The following is a 15,439-nucleotide window of genomic DNA, read 5'->3' as shown; positions in this document are numbered from 1 at the left end:
AAGTAATAACTAAGCCAAACATCGATTATGATGTCTAATATGAGGTAAAGGTAAGGGTTAGTAATTTATACACACACAGCCGGATCAAGGTGTGGGGTGAAATTTTCTAGATGCCGGATCAAGGATTTAGAGATACCTAACTTATCACTTTGCATGTAACACACTAGGAAAGAATTGCGATTACTAGGATTACTGCGTTATGAGCTTGTGGGGAACACGTTTACCCTAGTTAATTTTCTCATCTTGATAACAACCGAAATTGACTTTTGTTTATTGATTACTTATTGAATTCTTACAGTTTGTTTCACAAATCCCCCCTTTTTATTTCTTGTTTCTGGAAGTACTTTGGCTAATTGAATATAATTGTTGATTAAAGTAAAGTCTAAACCATTTTCCTCATGGGATCGACCCCAACCTACAAGTTGGGTTCTTTACTTAATAACGATCGCTTATACTTCTTTAGGGAGGTGTAATTTGAGCGTATCAGAACCTTCGCAGTCTCATTCTATGGATCGATCAATACGGTCTGTGGATCAATCTACAGACCGTCAATGGCCACCGTGGTTCCACACTTGGTCAGATTTCCCTGATTTGTCATCCATACCTTGCCTACTGATCTACGATCATCACCTACGGACCGTCTATGGACCTACGGACCGTCTATGGACCTACGGTCCGTAGATCACCTCCGTGAATGCCCTTTTTCTGCATTTTTCTCAGCTGTCTCTATACTTCTGCGCCTGAACATCTTTCCTAAAAAATACAATAAAAACACATAAAAACCAATACAAAAAGGCCCTAGACACACACAACTTGTAAGTGAAATGTATTAGAGATACCGTAAACTCACGGTATATCAATAACCCAAAGGACTTTCAACCAGCACATCATAATTAAGTCTCATAGATTTAACGTTTTCAGGAAGAACAAGTGATGAACAAAGATAGGAATGTGTAGAACCAGGATCAAATAGTGTAAATACACATAAGACAAATAAGTAAAATTTACCGACAACCACATCTTGTCCATCTTGATCATACCTCTGCCTCATATCATAAGCGTGTGTAGTAGCCCTTGGTCCAGTAGCTTTATTAGCTCCACTTGCACCTGTTGCTTGGGTGTTTTTAGGTCTTGCACCTCTATTAGTTTGAGGAGGATTAATAGAAGGCTTATGAACTGGGCCTTCCGTTCTTAAGGAAGGAGCATTATTAGGATTAGGACAATCCTTCACTTTATGATCAAAGCTCCCACAATTAAAACATGCACCAGGAGCTCTCCTGCAAGTACCATAATGATTCTTTCCACATTGTGGGGCAAGTGGGAACGCGAGGCTTGCCTTGGCCATAATTTGGAGTGCCAGCTGTAGAAAATTCTAATTTGTTTTGCCTTTGTTGAGGTGGCCTGTTATCACTACCAGACTTAGAATCATCAAACCTTCCCCTTTTGGATGGACCTCCAAAATCTAGTCTAGGCTTTCGGAATTTTATTTTCATTTCTACTAGCTTCTTCTTTATCAAGTTGTTCCCAAGTAAAAACAACAGACACTAACTTACGAAAGTTCTCATGTTGCGGGATCGCCACATTCTTCCTCATGGAATCATATAAACCATCTTCAAATTTCCTGCACCTGTCTTTTTCCTCTTTAATAATACCTCCAGCATAATGAGAGAGCCTTAGAAACTTCTGTTGGTACTCAGCAATAGACATGTCTCGTTGCCTTAGATTCAAAAACTCCTTTTTTTTTGCATCACAATAAGCAAGTGGGACATACTTCATACAAAATTCCTTAAGAAAATCATCCCAAGTAAGAACAGGAGGTTTTACCTTGGCATTCGGAATACTTATCCACCAATCATAAGCATCATTTTGTAATAGTGAAATAGAATACTTAAATTTTCTGAACACTCCAACTGCTCAAATACCCTCTTCATGCGCTCCAGTCATTGTTTAGAATCTGTGGGATCAATAGTACCTTCAAACTCCACTCCACCCATTTTCCTCATTTTCTCAAAGTTAATCCCATTGGGATCATGCATCGATTCAGCCATGTGGTGGAAAAAATTCAGCCATTTGTTGAAAAGGAGGATTCATGGCTTGAGTACCCGACTCATGTGAGGATGTGGACCAGCTCTTACACCCTGATGGTTTCCCACTTCAGACCCACTACTGAACATATTGATTCGAGAAATGTTCTCCAACCTCTTCTAGTGCATGAGGTTGGGAAATAGAGGTACCCGACCCTTCACGAGCAGCTTCCATAGGTCGGTCAAAAGAAGAGGCCATAACTTAATTACTTCAAGGGAAGATCACATTGCATTAGGGACATGTACTTGATGCATATGCACTCTACATGCGATAAAAATATTATAAACCATGTAAGTGAAAAAATAATCTATGTAGAACATTTTTCGAAAACGAACAAGTATACAGGTAATTCACAACAAAAGTCCAAGAACCACAAACCTAGGCTTTGATGCCAACACTTGTAGCGACCCTTTCGAAAGGATACTACCACTTAAACAAGAAATCTAATTAAATACTTGCGACATTTAAAAGAGGTTAACTATGGCCATATTGATTATAATTTAGTAAAGGGATTAGGTTCATAAAGAAAAAAAAAAAGAAAAAGAAATAGTTAAGGATGTGCATCCTGCCCATTTAAACATTTATTTGATATCAAATTGATATTGCGAAGAATTTTAACTTATGATGGAAAAACCCTTCCAAAATAATATAAGTCAATAACTCACGAGATTTTTATGCATATATTATCCTCACATTGAAAAAATGATATAAAAAGAATATTACCAACTTCCGAGTACCCAAATTAGGTGGTTCATGCTTCACACAACCATTCAAAACAAGTGGTAAATTTAATATATTACAAGACTTGGGCTTACACACCCCAAAAGAACAAAACATATAGCCAAACTTATATTACAACCCATGGTGATATGATCAAATTAGCCCTCAAAATTTCATGTAAATATACAACACATATATCATGTATAAGTCAAGGTTTATACAAAATATAGATGCCTATATGCAAATGTGATCTTCCTTAAGGCTCTCAAAATCTCCATCTCCAATGGCCAGCTTCATGCCTCCTCTCGATCATTCCCTACGATAGAAACAACTATCGCTAAGCATATATCTTAGTGGTGTAAAAACTATAGGTTCGGAGCCCTGAGATTCACCAAGCTACCTTTCTCAAGTCATAGGCAGCACAATTGAAACATAACAAATAAATCAAGTAAACAATATATAAAGAGTATCAAGTTTGATATTTAAAGATCCAAATGTCAAGAACGCTCATAGCACCATTTTCCAAGAGATTCAATAACAAGGCTCGCCCAATATATACATCATATCGTTACACCAAGCACAAACAGGTATCAAGAAGGGTCGACGCCCTGTATCACGAAGGTTCAAGCTCAATAATCAAGAGAACCAAGAACCATATTAAAAATGGTTTTCTAGTTCGTACTTAAGATGGACAACTTCCATTCTTAAGACGGACTAAAAATCCAGAGTCAAGTTGGCAAATGATCCGAATCAAGAGGCATGCCAATAGTGACAAAGTCACAGCCACAAGAAGGACAAGGTCCCAACAAGAGTACCAAGTGATCAAACAATCCGTACAAGTGGGCGAGTTACACAAGCGTCTTTAATCTCTTAAAGGATACCAACACGACAATGCAAAGTGACAAGGGGTAACCAAGGTACCAAGATAAACTTTCAAATATATCAACAGGTAAAAAGAGTACAAGTACAAGTTTATACAGAAACCTCTGTGCTTAGCTTAGAAACAGTCCAACACAACTTCAAGAGTTCAAACCGTAGACCAACCAACGTATCAAGGTCCTCAACTTGTTCACGAGTATATACAACCTTAAAATAAAATTAAATAACTTCTTTAATCCCTGGTAGCTTAATAATGTTAATGTAAAATAGGATTATCATCACAAGTAAGCTTAGCCTGTACAAATACGACTATGCTCCCAAAACAATAATTCTGGCAAGCGTAGTACTTCATGTTGCAACTTAGATTTGAAAAGGAAAACAACAAAACTGGACTGTATATCCTTCATGAAAGATGTAGGTACATCTCTTAAGGTTGCAAACAATCAAGAATCACCGCAAAACATATTTTTGTACAAAAAGATATCATCGATACACTAACAGTTGTTTATACAGGATTTCTAAATCCAAAATCTGGACAGAACTTGTCCTATGTTGCGTCCCATATTTCGAATTCATAACAGCTAAATTAGAGTTTTACATAAACATAAGAGTTGTAGGTATATGAATTATCTTTTCAAATCATATTTATTCACCGAAAAAGGAGTTCTAGAGAATGATATATTCTGAAAGTAATAAACACTACTCAGCTCAAAAACAGATTTCGACTACTCACCAAAGAGAAGGGTGTATCTCGAATTCTAGGCAAAATGACCAAGATTTTCTCTTGTGATTTTGAAGAACAAATGGTTAGATAATGTTCTAAGGTTCTTAAACTTCAGGGTAAACTAATTTCACTAGAGGAGGTGTCAAACTATAGTCTCAAGAGTGATGTTTATCACATGCACAGCTGTCTCCAAAAGGTGGCTGCCCAAAAAAAGGTTGGCTGCCCAAAATTCATACATGTATAACCCTCACCTCCCTTTCAAGTTATACATAATTCTAATTAAAATATTATGCAAATACCCCAATACAATCCATTAAATTACGATCACAATTTATGTTAAGCAAGTTTGCAAATATCACAACATTTCAAGTTCCCAAAATGAGAGTAAAACATACTGTAGTGATTAAGCAATGGTGTATCGACAAGCGACTCTTGGTTAGTATTTTGGGGTGTTACATGTCTCCTACTTCAAGGTTTGTTAAAGTGTAGGTTTGCCGACATTTTATGGCGAGACTTGAAGTATAATGGATCCGACAAAATTACTCTTAAGACATTTGTGTGAATTATTTCTTGCAATGAAACAAGTTGTATCCATTACGATATACTCATAGGATATTTGTTATTTTAATCCACCTGAGGGATGATACAGAGGACTCTCTAGGGAGAGATAACCAAATCAATGTGGACATAGTTGTATGAATTTTAAGTTTGGAATAAACTTTCACCATAGACTTAAATGCAAATTTGGACACCAACACTCCCGATTGCCACAAAAGTCCCCAAAGTTCGAATTTGAATAAAATAAGAACATAGCTTGATTTGCACATTTTTGTAAATCTTCAACTTGGAAACAATTATTGATTTAATAATCCTACCAACTTTTTTCCTTTGCCTAATTTTCTAGGAATGCATTATTGCTTTCTTTTTAAGTGATAGCATCTTCCATTTAGATGTGTAAGAATTGATTCAATTTGCTTCTTCCAATTTTACCACAACTTTCCTTGTACAAGAAAAGAATATTATTCAAAGTAACTTCTATATAAGAATCTCTCATGTATAAAGGATTGATCAAAGAATCATTGAAAAAAAAATCCTCCTGAATTGGCCATAAAAACAATTTTGAAGTAGAACTCCAAATTTGGTGCGTTAATTTTGTGCGGTCCCACAAAAATGTATTTTTCTTAGTGTTAGAGGGTTCAAATGACGAGTGGCTTGATTCTAAAGAAATTAGGCTTGTAGTATTGCAACATATCTAAAAATCAACGTTAAACGTTTTTTGGATTAACGAGAATTTATTTTTAAAGTTGGTCTTCAATTCAGGCAGTTTTTCTCAGAATTATGTGCAATCTCTCCAAAATATCCTTTTCTTGGTGAAGGAGTGTCCAAATGATGAGACGCTTAGTTATGAAGAAACTAGACTTGTAGTACTATGATATCTCCAAAAAATCAACGTTAAAAATCTTTTGGATTGACGAAAATCGATGTTTGAAGTTGGTCCCCATATCGGGCAGTTCTGACAATTATGGACAATCTCACCAAAACATCTTTTTCTTAGTGTTGGAGCATTAAAATGACAACCGGCTTGGTTCTGAAGAAACTAGACTCATTGTACCGTGTCACATCCAAAAACCAATATCAACTCCTCTTGAATTGACAGAAATTGATTTTTGAAATTGGTCTCCAAATCTGACCATTTTCCTCACAGATTTGTCTTACCAGTCGATCAATTATTTCTCTCCTTTTTTGTGTGTGTTCAATCGGCATAACTACAAGAAAAATGACTTGTAGCAAGGGGAAAAATGGTCACTAAAAGTCAAAATGGTCGCTATAGGTCAATAATGACCGTAAAAATTTTGGTCGTCACCGGTCGTTTAAAGTTAACGACTGAATTTTTCGATTGTTAAATGTCCTTTTTAGCAAAATGATTTCCCTTCACTAAATTTGTCATCCCGTTGTTAAAAGTCTTGAATTTCTCATCAAATCATCAAAAAGTCTACTATTAGCGACCAAAATTCCTTTCATTAATTATATATTGCTTTCAACATCAATACTTTTAACAACTAAACTTCTATTCATTAATGTCCATTTAACAATTTAATCGTAAAAGTGTTGCTAAGACCACATTTTGATTAGCTATTTTACGAAAAATTATACTAAATAATTATTATAGTTTTATACAACACATTCAAAAACATACTAAATAATTAATATTGATATAAAACTTCAATGTCATTACAAAGAACTAAAAAAAGATAAATCATCCAAGTTTTTATCATCTCTTAACAGAAAAATATTTACAGCATATATACATAAGATATCTTCTTTAAACATCCTTGAAAAAATAAAAGACATCTTGAACTTCAACTTGCTCTTTACTTTATCAAAGGAGATTCTTTATCCTTGAAATCTTGATCTGCAAAATCAAATGATCACATTAAGTTAGTTCTATGATTTTTCTATAAAACTTCTTCTAATATATCTTTCACTGAAGCCGAACATAAGTTGCTCTTTTTCTATTATTATACAGCCAAATATTTGTGCCATTTTAATTTGTCCAAAGCTCTTGAAATAACATCTCATTCAAAAATATACACAGAAAAGGGAGAGAGAAGGTGGTGTGGTTGGGTTGGCCGGGGGGGGGGGGGGGGGGGGACAAAGATGATAACTTCAATAATTAAGAAGGAGAACTATCCATAGAGAGAAGTGGTAGTCATAAGGTAAGCTAGAGAAGATTCAGGAGATGATAAATCCATTAATTGAGACAGTGAACTACCAAAACATAGAAACGGTACTTAGAAGGTAAGTTAGAGAAGCATTCTGGTTAAAATGATTGAACTAAGTTGAAGTACAATACACATGCTAAATGTTACTTAAATTGATTTCAGATGGAGGAAAAAGAAGTATACAAGCAGTATAAAAAATCACCGAAATTGAAAGCAGATATCTTTAGTCTCAAAGAGATCAAGAATACCTATCATGTTATACTCAACTACTGTACACAAAAGAAAAATACATCTTCTCTAAATGATTAGAGCTTTTGAGTTTATTGTATTCTTATTGTATTCAACTTTGCCATATGTGATACATGTAATCGAGAATATATAGCTAATTATTAACATGTAATTACAACTTGACAGCAATAAAAAGAGTAAAGAATCAATCCAATATAAATCAAAGTGTTAATGTAATCATTAACGACATTATCTATCTCTAAATATTTTCACTACACTGAAATAATAACAATCTTAACTCCATAAATTACTAGTCAATTTTTTTAAACTAGTTCTAGAAACGTGGCTTGCACGTGTATCCCATGCTAATTGGTACACATTTTCTAATTTCTAAATTAATATAAACAACACCAAAGTTGGTACAATCAAAGTATACTACATCAATTTGGTAGTACAAACCTTAACACTACGTGTGACTTCAGCCATAACAGTAATATGCAAAGAAAGTTTTATTTGCTAATAAAATCCTTGAATATAATCAGCTCTCGGGGCATGATTAGTTCAGCTTGCTAATGTGTGCCCATCAATGGCGAGACAACAATGAAGATGACCGCATAAGGATGGAAATGACACAAAACAGAGCAGTATGAGTAAGGAAGAATGAGAGAATTTGAGAGGATGGAGTAACTATTGAATGACCAAAATAGCTTCCCTAAAACCATTGAAACAGTAACTATGTAGTAGAAGGAAGGCTTGAAATCACCAGATCCAGGGATACAAATCAGTAAGAAGAAGGAAGCTATAATCAATTCGAGAGTATCATCACTGACCCGAACTGTCTAGACGAAGGATACTCCTGCTAGCTAGTACAACCTAGAGCAGAGGTTAGTAGAGACAGACTATTTACGCATAATCAGACTATTGCGAATGATATGGCTCTTAACTTTATGGCCCCCCAGTAGTAATAGATGGCAATTCTATGGTTACACTGGAGAAAGAGGATCCAGAGGAATACACTAAGAAATCGAATAGTGTGTTAATACTTTACAAGTCCTAGCATCACACACATGAAATCCTATATTGCTAGAAACTAAAATAATGTCTCTGCATCAGAGTTGTATTTGCATGATGAAAGATTCTACATAGTAAGATTTAAAAGCATGCAGGATAGGGATGATATACTATTCTCTGGACTGTACACAATGAATTGTATGCCATTATTGATGAAGATATAGACTCCCACCATTGATTTTCAAAAGGAGTTCCCGACTACAGTTCCTCTATGGGTCAGATTGTATAACCTTCCACTAAACTGCCGGGGAACTATATCTCTAAGTAAAATGCTAGCAGACTGGGAGAACCTTTATTTGTGGAAGAATGTACCAAGAAGCAAACTAGAATTTCTTATGCAAGAATTCTAGTTGATATTAATATAACACAGGAGCATCCTAACGAAATTATGATAATTGATTTGGAAGGAAGAACCATTACTCAACCTGCTACTTAAGATTGGAAACCATTGTTCTGGCGTACATGTATGCAGTTTGGCCATGTCTGCAGGGGTGAGACAAAGAAGATAGTACCTCCTTATGTTTGATTAAGGGAAGACAATAGCTAGGAATTTGCATGATGAGAGGATAGAATAGAAAGAAGGAAGGAGAATTGCGCAGGAATTGATAGGAAAATCTGTTCATGCCAATGTGAACAAAAAGGAAGCTGAGGTGACACCTAAAGACCAGCAATTAGAAGAAGAACAAGCAATGCATGTGCCTAAATTTTTTAAAAACCATGAACTTGAAATGTTGCTTGTTGCAATCCCTAATGTAGCAACATGTTATTGTCTGGCATAACTGGTAGTCCAGTTATAACCAGTAGGCCTTAAATGTATTCTCATAGATAAATAACAAAGTTAACCATGATTTTAATGAAGGAAAAGAGATAATAAAGCATACATCTATTCATTTTACTTTTTAATATCGTGCTTAAGCATTGAACTTATTCACTGATAAGCTAAGTTGTAGAAGAAACAATTGTTAATTTGAATCACAGTATCAATTTCAAAACTCATTCAACAGGAGGTTTGAAAGAAGAATCAAAAGAGAAAAGTAAAAAGTACAGAACTCGATGAGGTGAGGACCATAAGAGCATAGATAAGGAATATTGAGTCATACTTGAACATCTGCAATTAAACATATATCTAATCACATTCAGTGACAAAATAATCCTAGTTTAAATACATGTCACGATTAAGGTATGGCAAGCAAAATTTGAAGTGGAATTTCATAGAAGGAAAACTTACAAACTAGATGAGCAAGATGACATTTGAAGACTGCTCTACCTTGAAAAAGGAGATATTAACAAGTTTCTTTGAGTGCAAGTTGTCCCGTCATGAAGCTAGAACTAGGAAAATCGTCATAAGACCAAGATATATCTGATTTGAAAAGTAATAAGCAACTCTGGAAGAGCATGCATTCGCTTTCCATACTCTTATATCTATCTGGTTTATTATAGGCCACAAATTTTACACCAATAAGAACTGAAACGACTTATGGTATCTCTCTTTTTTATCTTATTAATAATAATCGTCTTCCTTGCAAGATCATATTCAATAAGTTCCTCCATCAAAGAAGCACGACAACAGCAGAGAGAGCAGGACGATAAAATTCATGCTAAAAGATCGGAGAAAGATAAAGGACTTCCCACTAATTATGAAAAGACGATGGCTAAAAAGAAATGCAATACTAACGTGGATATGTCGCAAAAAAGAAAAGAAAGAGTTGGAAAGACCTTTAATAAGAAAAGAGAGCGAACCCAAGCCAACTGAAACTTTGAGAAATGATTCATTTCAAACAACGCCATCACCAAGAAGATGTTACATTTCTAATAACTCTACTGATCATGAAAAGGCTGATAGTGAGTGTGGTACCAAGAAAGGTCTAGATAAATCATACGAGATCTCACCTTATCAGTGCTCTGATGATGAAGAGGATGAAGATGAAGATCTACCCATCCGAAAATGTATTCCCTCATGGGCCAGTAAACACAATGCGGCTACTGTCCTACCTCTGCAGCAAGGAATTGACCCTGATTCCATATTCNCCCCCCCCCCCCCCCCCCAAATGTTTCTGCAGTATGGATGAAGTACTTGTGCCAGGAAGGTTCAGCAGAGACCTGCGCCGATCGACTTCAAAACTTTTTTATATACAACGGTAGTGCTTCTGCTCGAAGACAAGGACTTTTATATGCATAAATTGTACATATGGGAGTACAAGGTCACAGGACAAAAAACAAGCTCCAAGTTCGAGAAGAACATACTAACAACATTCAGGTAACAAGCAAAACATTTGGAAAAAATACACAAACCACTTCCAATATTTTATATCTCTTCCCAAATGAATCAGTCTCTAGTAAAAGGAGAACCTTCACATATATTAGCAACAATAACAACAAAGACAACAACAACATACCCAGTGTAGCCATACAAAGTGGGGTAGAGAGGTTGTTTCCGGTATACCCTCAGCTATATACAAAATAGTCTAAAAAAATGTAATGGAAGAACAATGGACAATAGAAAGTAATAAAAAACAGAACACCACTACAACCAAAATTCTACAGGCCTATATCATACAAATAGCCTTACGAGGGTCAAGTACCCAACTCCCCCCCACCGTTAGTTTCTCATCAATGGAGAACACATGAAGTATATGAACACTGGAATACTATTGCAGCAGTCCAACCTAAAAACAGTACACTGTATAGATACTGCACCACCAAAAGGCAATTGAATCTCTATGATACCTTAACAAGGTTTAACATAGAAAAAATGAATGTGCTAAGTTAATAATTGGTCTTAGAGGTATAACATATGGCATTTCACAACAGACATCACTTCAACAATTTGTCCCTAAGATGAGCGGTGCACTTGGGCAATCTGGAGGTCTGATTGGCGATTCGCCAAGAGAGCCAGTCCATCGCCCATTTGCCATTCTTTTAAAAATGAGGATTTCAACCTACACATTCAACAAACGTTATTCAAAAACGACTAAAACTTGGATTTCCTTCCAAGAAGCGTCTTATTTAACATCGTGGCACGACGTGGAAATGCTTTCAAGCATCTTCCAAATACACCACTTCAACTATTGAGATATCTAGACATTCTCCAAAAGAAAGCTTCAAGCGTTGCCCATTTACTTTGAATGTCGATCCTTCTTTACTTTCAACCTCAATTGCCCCATTTGTGAACACTCGAGTTACTTTGAATGGGCCTGACCACTTTGACTTGAGTTTCCCCGGGAAGAGTCTCAAACAAGTGTTATAAAGCAAAACAAGGTCACCACTTTTAAACTCTCGCTGAAGGATTTTGGCATCATGCCACTTCTTCATTTTCTCCTTGTAAAGGGCTGAACTCTCATACGCCCGCAATCGGAATTCATCTAACTCATGGAGTTGATTTACTCTACCTTTCTAAGCATCCCCCAATTCAAGTTTAATGCCTTCAATGCCCACAATGCCTTGTGTTCAAGCTCGATTGGCAGGTTACGAGACTTTCCAAATACTAATTGGTATGGAGACATGCCAATTGGAGTCTTGAAAGCGGTACGTTATGCCCAAAGAGCATCATCTAACTTCCAAGACCAGTCAGTTCGATTTGCATTGAATGTTTTTGTCAAAATTCCCTTGATTTCTCGTTTTGATAATTCAACTTGTCCACTTGTCTGTGGATGATAAGGGATCACAACTTTATGCTTAACTCCATATTTACCCAACAACGAAGTGAACAAACGGTTGCAAAAATGAGACCCCCCGTCACTAATAATTGCACGCGGAGTGCCAAACTTTGTGAAAATGTATCGCTTCAAGAATTGCACAACATTCCTCCCTTCATTGTTGGGAAAAGCTACAGCCTCTACCCATTTAGAAACATAGTCAAACACCACCAAGATATACTTCTTTCCGAAAGATCTCACAAATGGTCCCATGAAGTCGATTCCTCAAACACCGAACAACTCCGCCTCTAGAATAGGCTGTAGAGGTAACTCATGCTTTCTCGACACTACTCCTTGATTTTGGCATTGAGTACATTTCTTGACAAGAGTGTGAGAATCTTGGTATAATGATGGCAAGCATTAACCACCTTGAAGCACTTTAGTGGTTATGCGCAGCCCGCTATGATGTCCACCTACAAATGATGCATGACAAGCATTGAGAATTGCGTTTCCGGTACGCACCTTCTAATTATGTGGTCAGTGCATTCCCTAAATAGGTATGGTTTGTCCCAAAAGTACTTCTTAACGTCGAACAAGAACTGTTTCCATTGGTATAAGTTCAGTCCATCGGGAAGGATCCCACATACTACATAGTTTGCAAAATCAGCATATCGGGGGGGTTTCCATGGGTACCCTCATCACTACCTCGTCGGGAAATGCTTCCTCAATGTCCCTCTCATCGGGTCAATACTATTGTTTTCCCGCCGAGACAAGTGGTCTGCCACTTGGTTCTCACACCCTTTTCAATCTTTGACCTCGAAATCAAACTCTTGCAACAACAACACCCACTGAATCAACCTTGGTTTTGCATCTTTCTTAGCCATCAAATATCGGATTGCAGCATGATCCGTGTGCACCACCACTTTAGTACCCAACAAATACACTCTAAATATTTTCGAAAGCATACATCACCACTAGCAATTCTTGTTCAGTGACGGTATAATTCTTTGGAGCTACATTTAAAGTTTTACTAGCATAATAAACCGGGTGAAATAGTTTACTTTTTTATTGACCAAGAACAGATCCCAAATCTACACCACTAGCATCACATATGTGTTCGAACGGGGCACTCCAATCGGGTGCAACAATGATTGGAGCTAACACTAGTTTTTCTTTTAAGCATAAAAATGCTTTGAGGCAAGCTTCATCAAAGTTGAATGTGGATTCCTTTTCTAGTAGCTTACAAAGGGGATAAGCTACCTTGGAGAAATCCTTTATAAAACGCCTGTAGAACCCTGCATGACCTAGAAAACTCCGAACACCTTTCACCGAAATAGGAGGAGGTAGTTTAGCAATGATTTCGACTTTAGCTTGATCCACTTGCATTCCTTCTCCTGAAATTTTATGTCCCAAAACAATACCCTCTTTGACCATGAAGTGACATTTTTCCCAATTTAAAACAAGATTGGTTTCAACACATCTTTGTAGTACCTTCGATGTTCGAGTCATGTTTCAAATGAGTCACCCACAACTGAAAAATCATCCATGAAGACCTCCATTGAATCTTCAACCATATCGACAAAAAAGAGAGCATACATCTTTGGAACATTGCCAGCGCATTGCATAGCCCAAAAGGCATTCTTTTGAAAACAAAGGTCCCATAAGAACATGTAAAAGTTGTTTTCTCTTGATCCTCTGGTGCAATAGAAATCTGGTTGTACCCGGAATACCCATCTAAAAAGAAATAACATCCACGCCCCACAAGCCTATCAAGCATTTGGTCCATGAATGGCATAGGAAAATGATCTTTCTCGGTCCAAGCATTCAATTTTTGGTAGTCCATGCATACACACCACCCGGTAATTGGTCTCATAGGCACAAGTTCCCCCTTTTCATTTGGAACCACCGTGATACCTCCTTTCGTTGGTACACATAACACGGGGCTTACCCATTTTCTATCCGCAATAGGGTATACCACACCTGCATCAAGCCACTTGATGATTTCTTTCTTCACCACTTCTTGCATCGGTGGGTTTAGCCTCCTTTGGTGTTCAACGCTTGGTTTGCATTCACTATCGAATTGGATTTTATGAGTGCAAATCCCTAGAGGAATCCCCGTAATATCCGCAATTATCCATCTGATGGCCTTAATGTATCGTTTCAACACATTGACAAGTATGTTTACCTGCCATTCAAGCAGACCTGCGGCTATGATGATGGGCAAGGTGTTGTTTGCTCCTAAAAACACATACCGAAGGTGGGATAGGAACACTTTCATCTCAAGCTCCGGTGACTCTTCGATGTATGGTTTAGCGGGGGGACATTCCCAATTTTTTAGATCAATGTCAAGCTTCAATGGATTTTTAAAATGAGAACCTAAACTTGATAGAGCAGCCACAACTTCATCCTAATCCTAAATTTCTTCCTCATCATAATTCGAAAGGACGACAACTAAGGTTTTACCCATATAAAACACTTCACTCACACTAGCCACTGCATCGTCAATCACATCTATGGTTGAGACCACATGAATATCACTAGGTTGCTTCATTGATTTGCACACATTGAAAATAACCTCCTCATCATTTACCTGAAACTTCAACTCACTGCTTTCAACACCACAAGGGCTTTATCGCTAGCCAAGAATGGTTTACCTAACATAATAGGTACCTCGGCGTCAATCTCGTAGTCCAAAATAACAGTCGGCCAGAAATATGAACCTATCCACTTTCACCAAAATATCACAAAGTATGCCAATGGGATTCTTAATAGATTGATCGGCCATGAGAAGGCGCATTGTTGTAGACTTAGGTTCGTCCAACTCAAGTTTCTTGAAAATGGCATATGGCATCAAGTTAATAATTTCCCCCAAATCACACAATGCTTTGGTAAATTGAAGTATCCCAATAGTGCATGGAATAGTAAATGCTCCCGGATCAGCTTTCTTGCTAACCACATTGCTTGTCGTGATGGCACTGGAACTATGAGACACTTCCACCGTTTCAAAATCCATAGTCCTCTTCTTGGTGACCAATTCTTTCATGAAGTTTGCATAGCCCAACATTTCCAACAATGCTTCCACTAAAGGAATATTTATAGACAGAGACTTGAAAATAGACAGAAACTTTTGAAACTTTGCATCTTCATCCCATTTTTTAAGTCTTTGAGGGAATGGTGGTTTGACTTTCGGCAACAGTTTTGTAGGTTTTGATGAAAAAGCAGCCTCCTCATTTGATGTTTACAATTCTTCGTTGAGGAGTTGTCTTGAAATATCATCAATCTCTTTGGATGTGTCAATTTCTGGTTCTTGGCTAGACCCCTCTATATCAATGGCAACATTTCCTTCTTTACCGGTGTTTGCATCACCATGTACC

General features: G+C 36.9%; 1 protein-coding gene across 1 annotated transcript; it reads right to left on the bottom strand.

Moving 5' to 3' along the window:
- Window positions 1-856: 856 nt before the first annotated feature.
- LOC125849476 (uncharacterized) lies at window positions 857-1,345 on the bottom strand. Its single transcript, XM_049529560.1, has one exon. The coding sequence runs from the start codon at window positions 1,343-1,345 to the stop codon at window positions 857-859; it is 489 nt and encodes a 162-aa protein (XP_049385517.1).
- Between the last annotated feature and the right edge of the window lie 14,094 nt (window positions 1,346-15,439).

The sequence above is a fragment of the Solanum stenotomum genome, chromosome 12 (genome assembly GCF_019186545.1).
Source record: "Solanum stenotomum isolate F172 chromosome 12, ASM1918654v1, whole genome shotgun sequence".
Classification (NCBI taxonomy): Eukaryota; Viridiplantae; Streptophyta; class Magnoliopsida; order Solanales; family Solanaceae; genus Solanum; species Solanum stenotomum.
The sequence above is the reverse complement of the archived record's forward strand: the minus strand, read 5'-3'. Positions and strand labels throughout refer to the sequence as shown.

What these genes read in the sequence shown, in the direction of transcription:
- LOC125849476 (XM_049529560.1), bottom strand. Translation starts at nt 1,345, where the DNA reads ATGGCCAAGGCAAGCCTCGCGTTCCCACTTGCCCCACAATGTGGAAAG.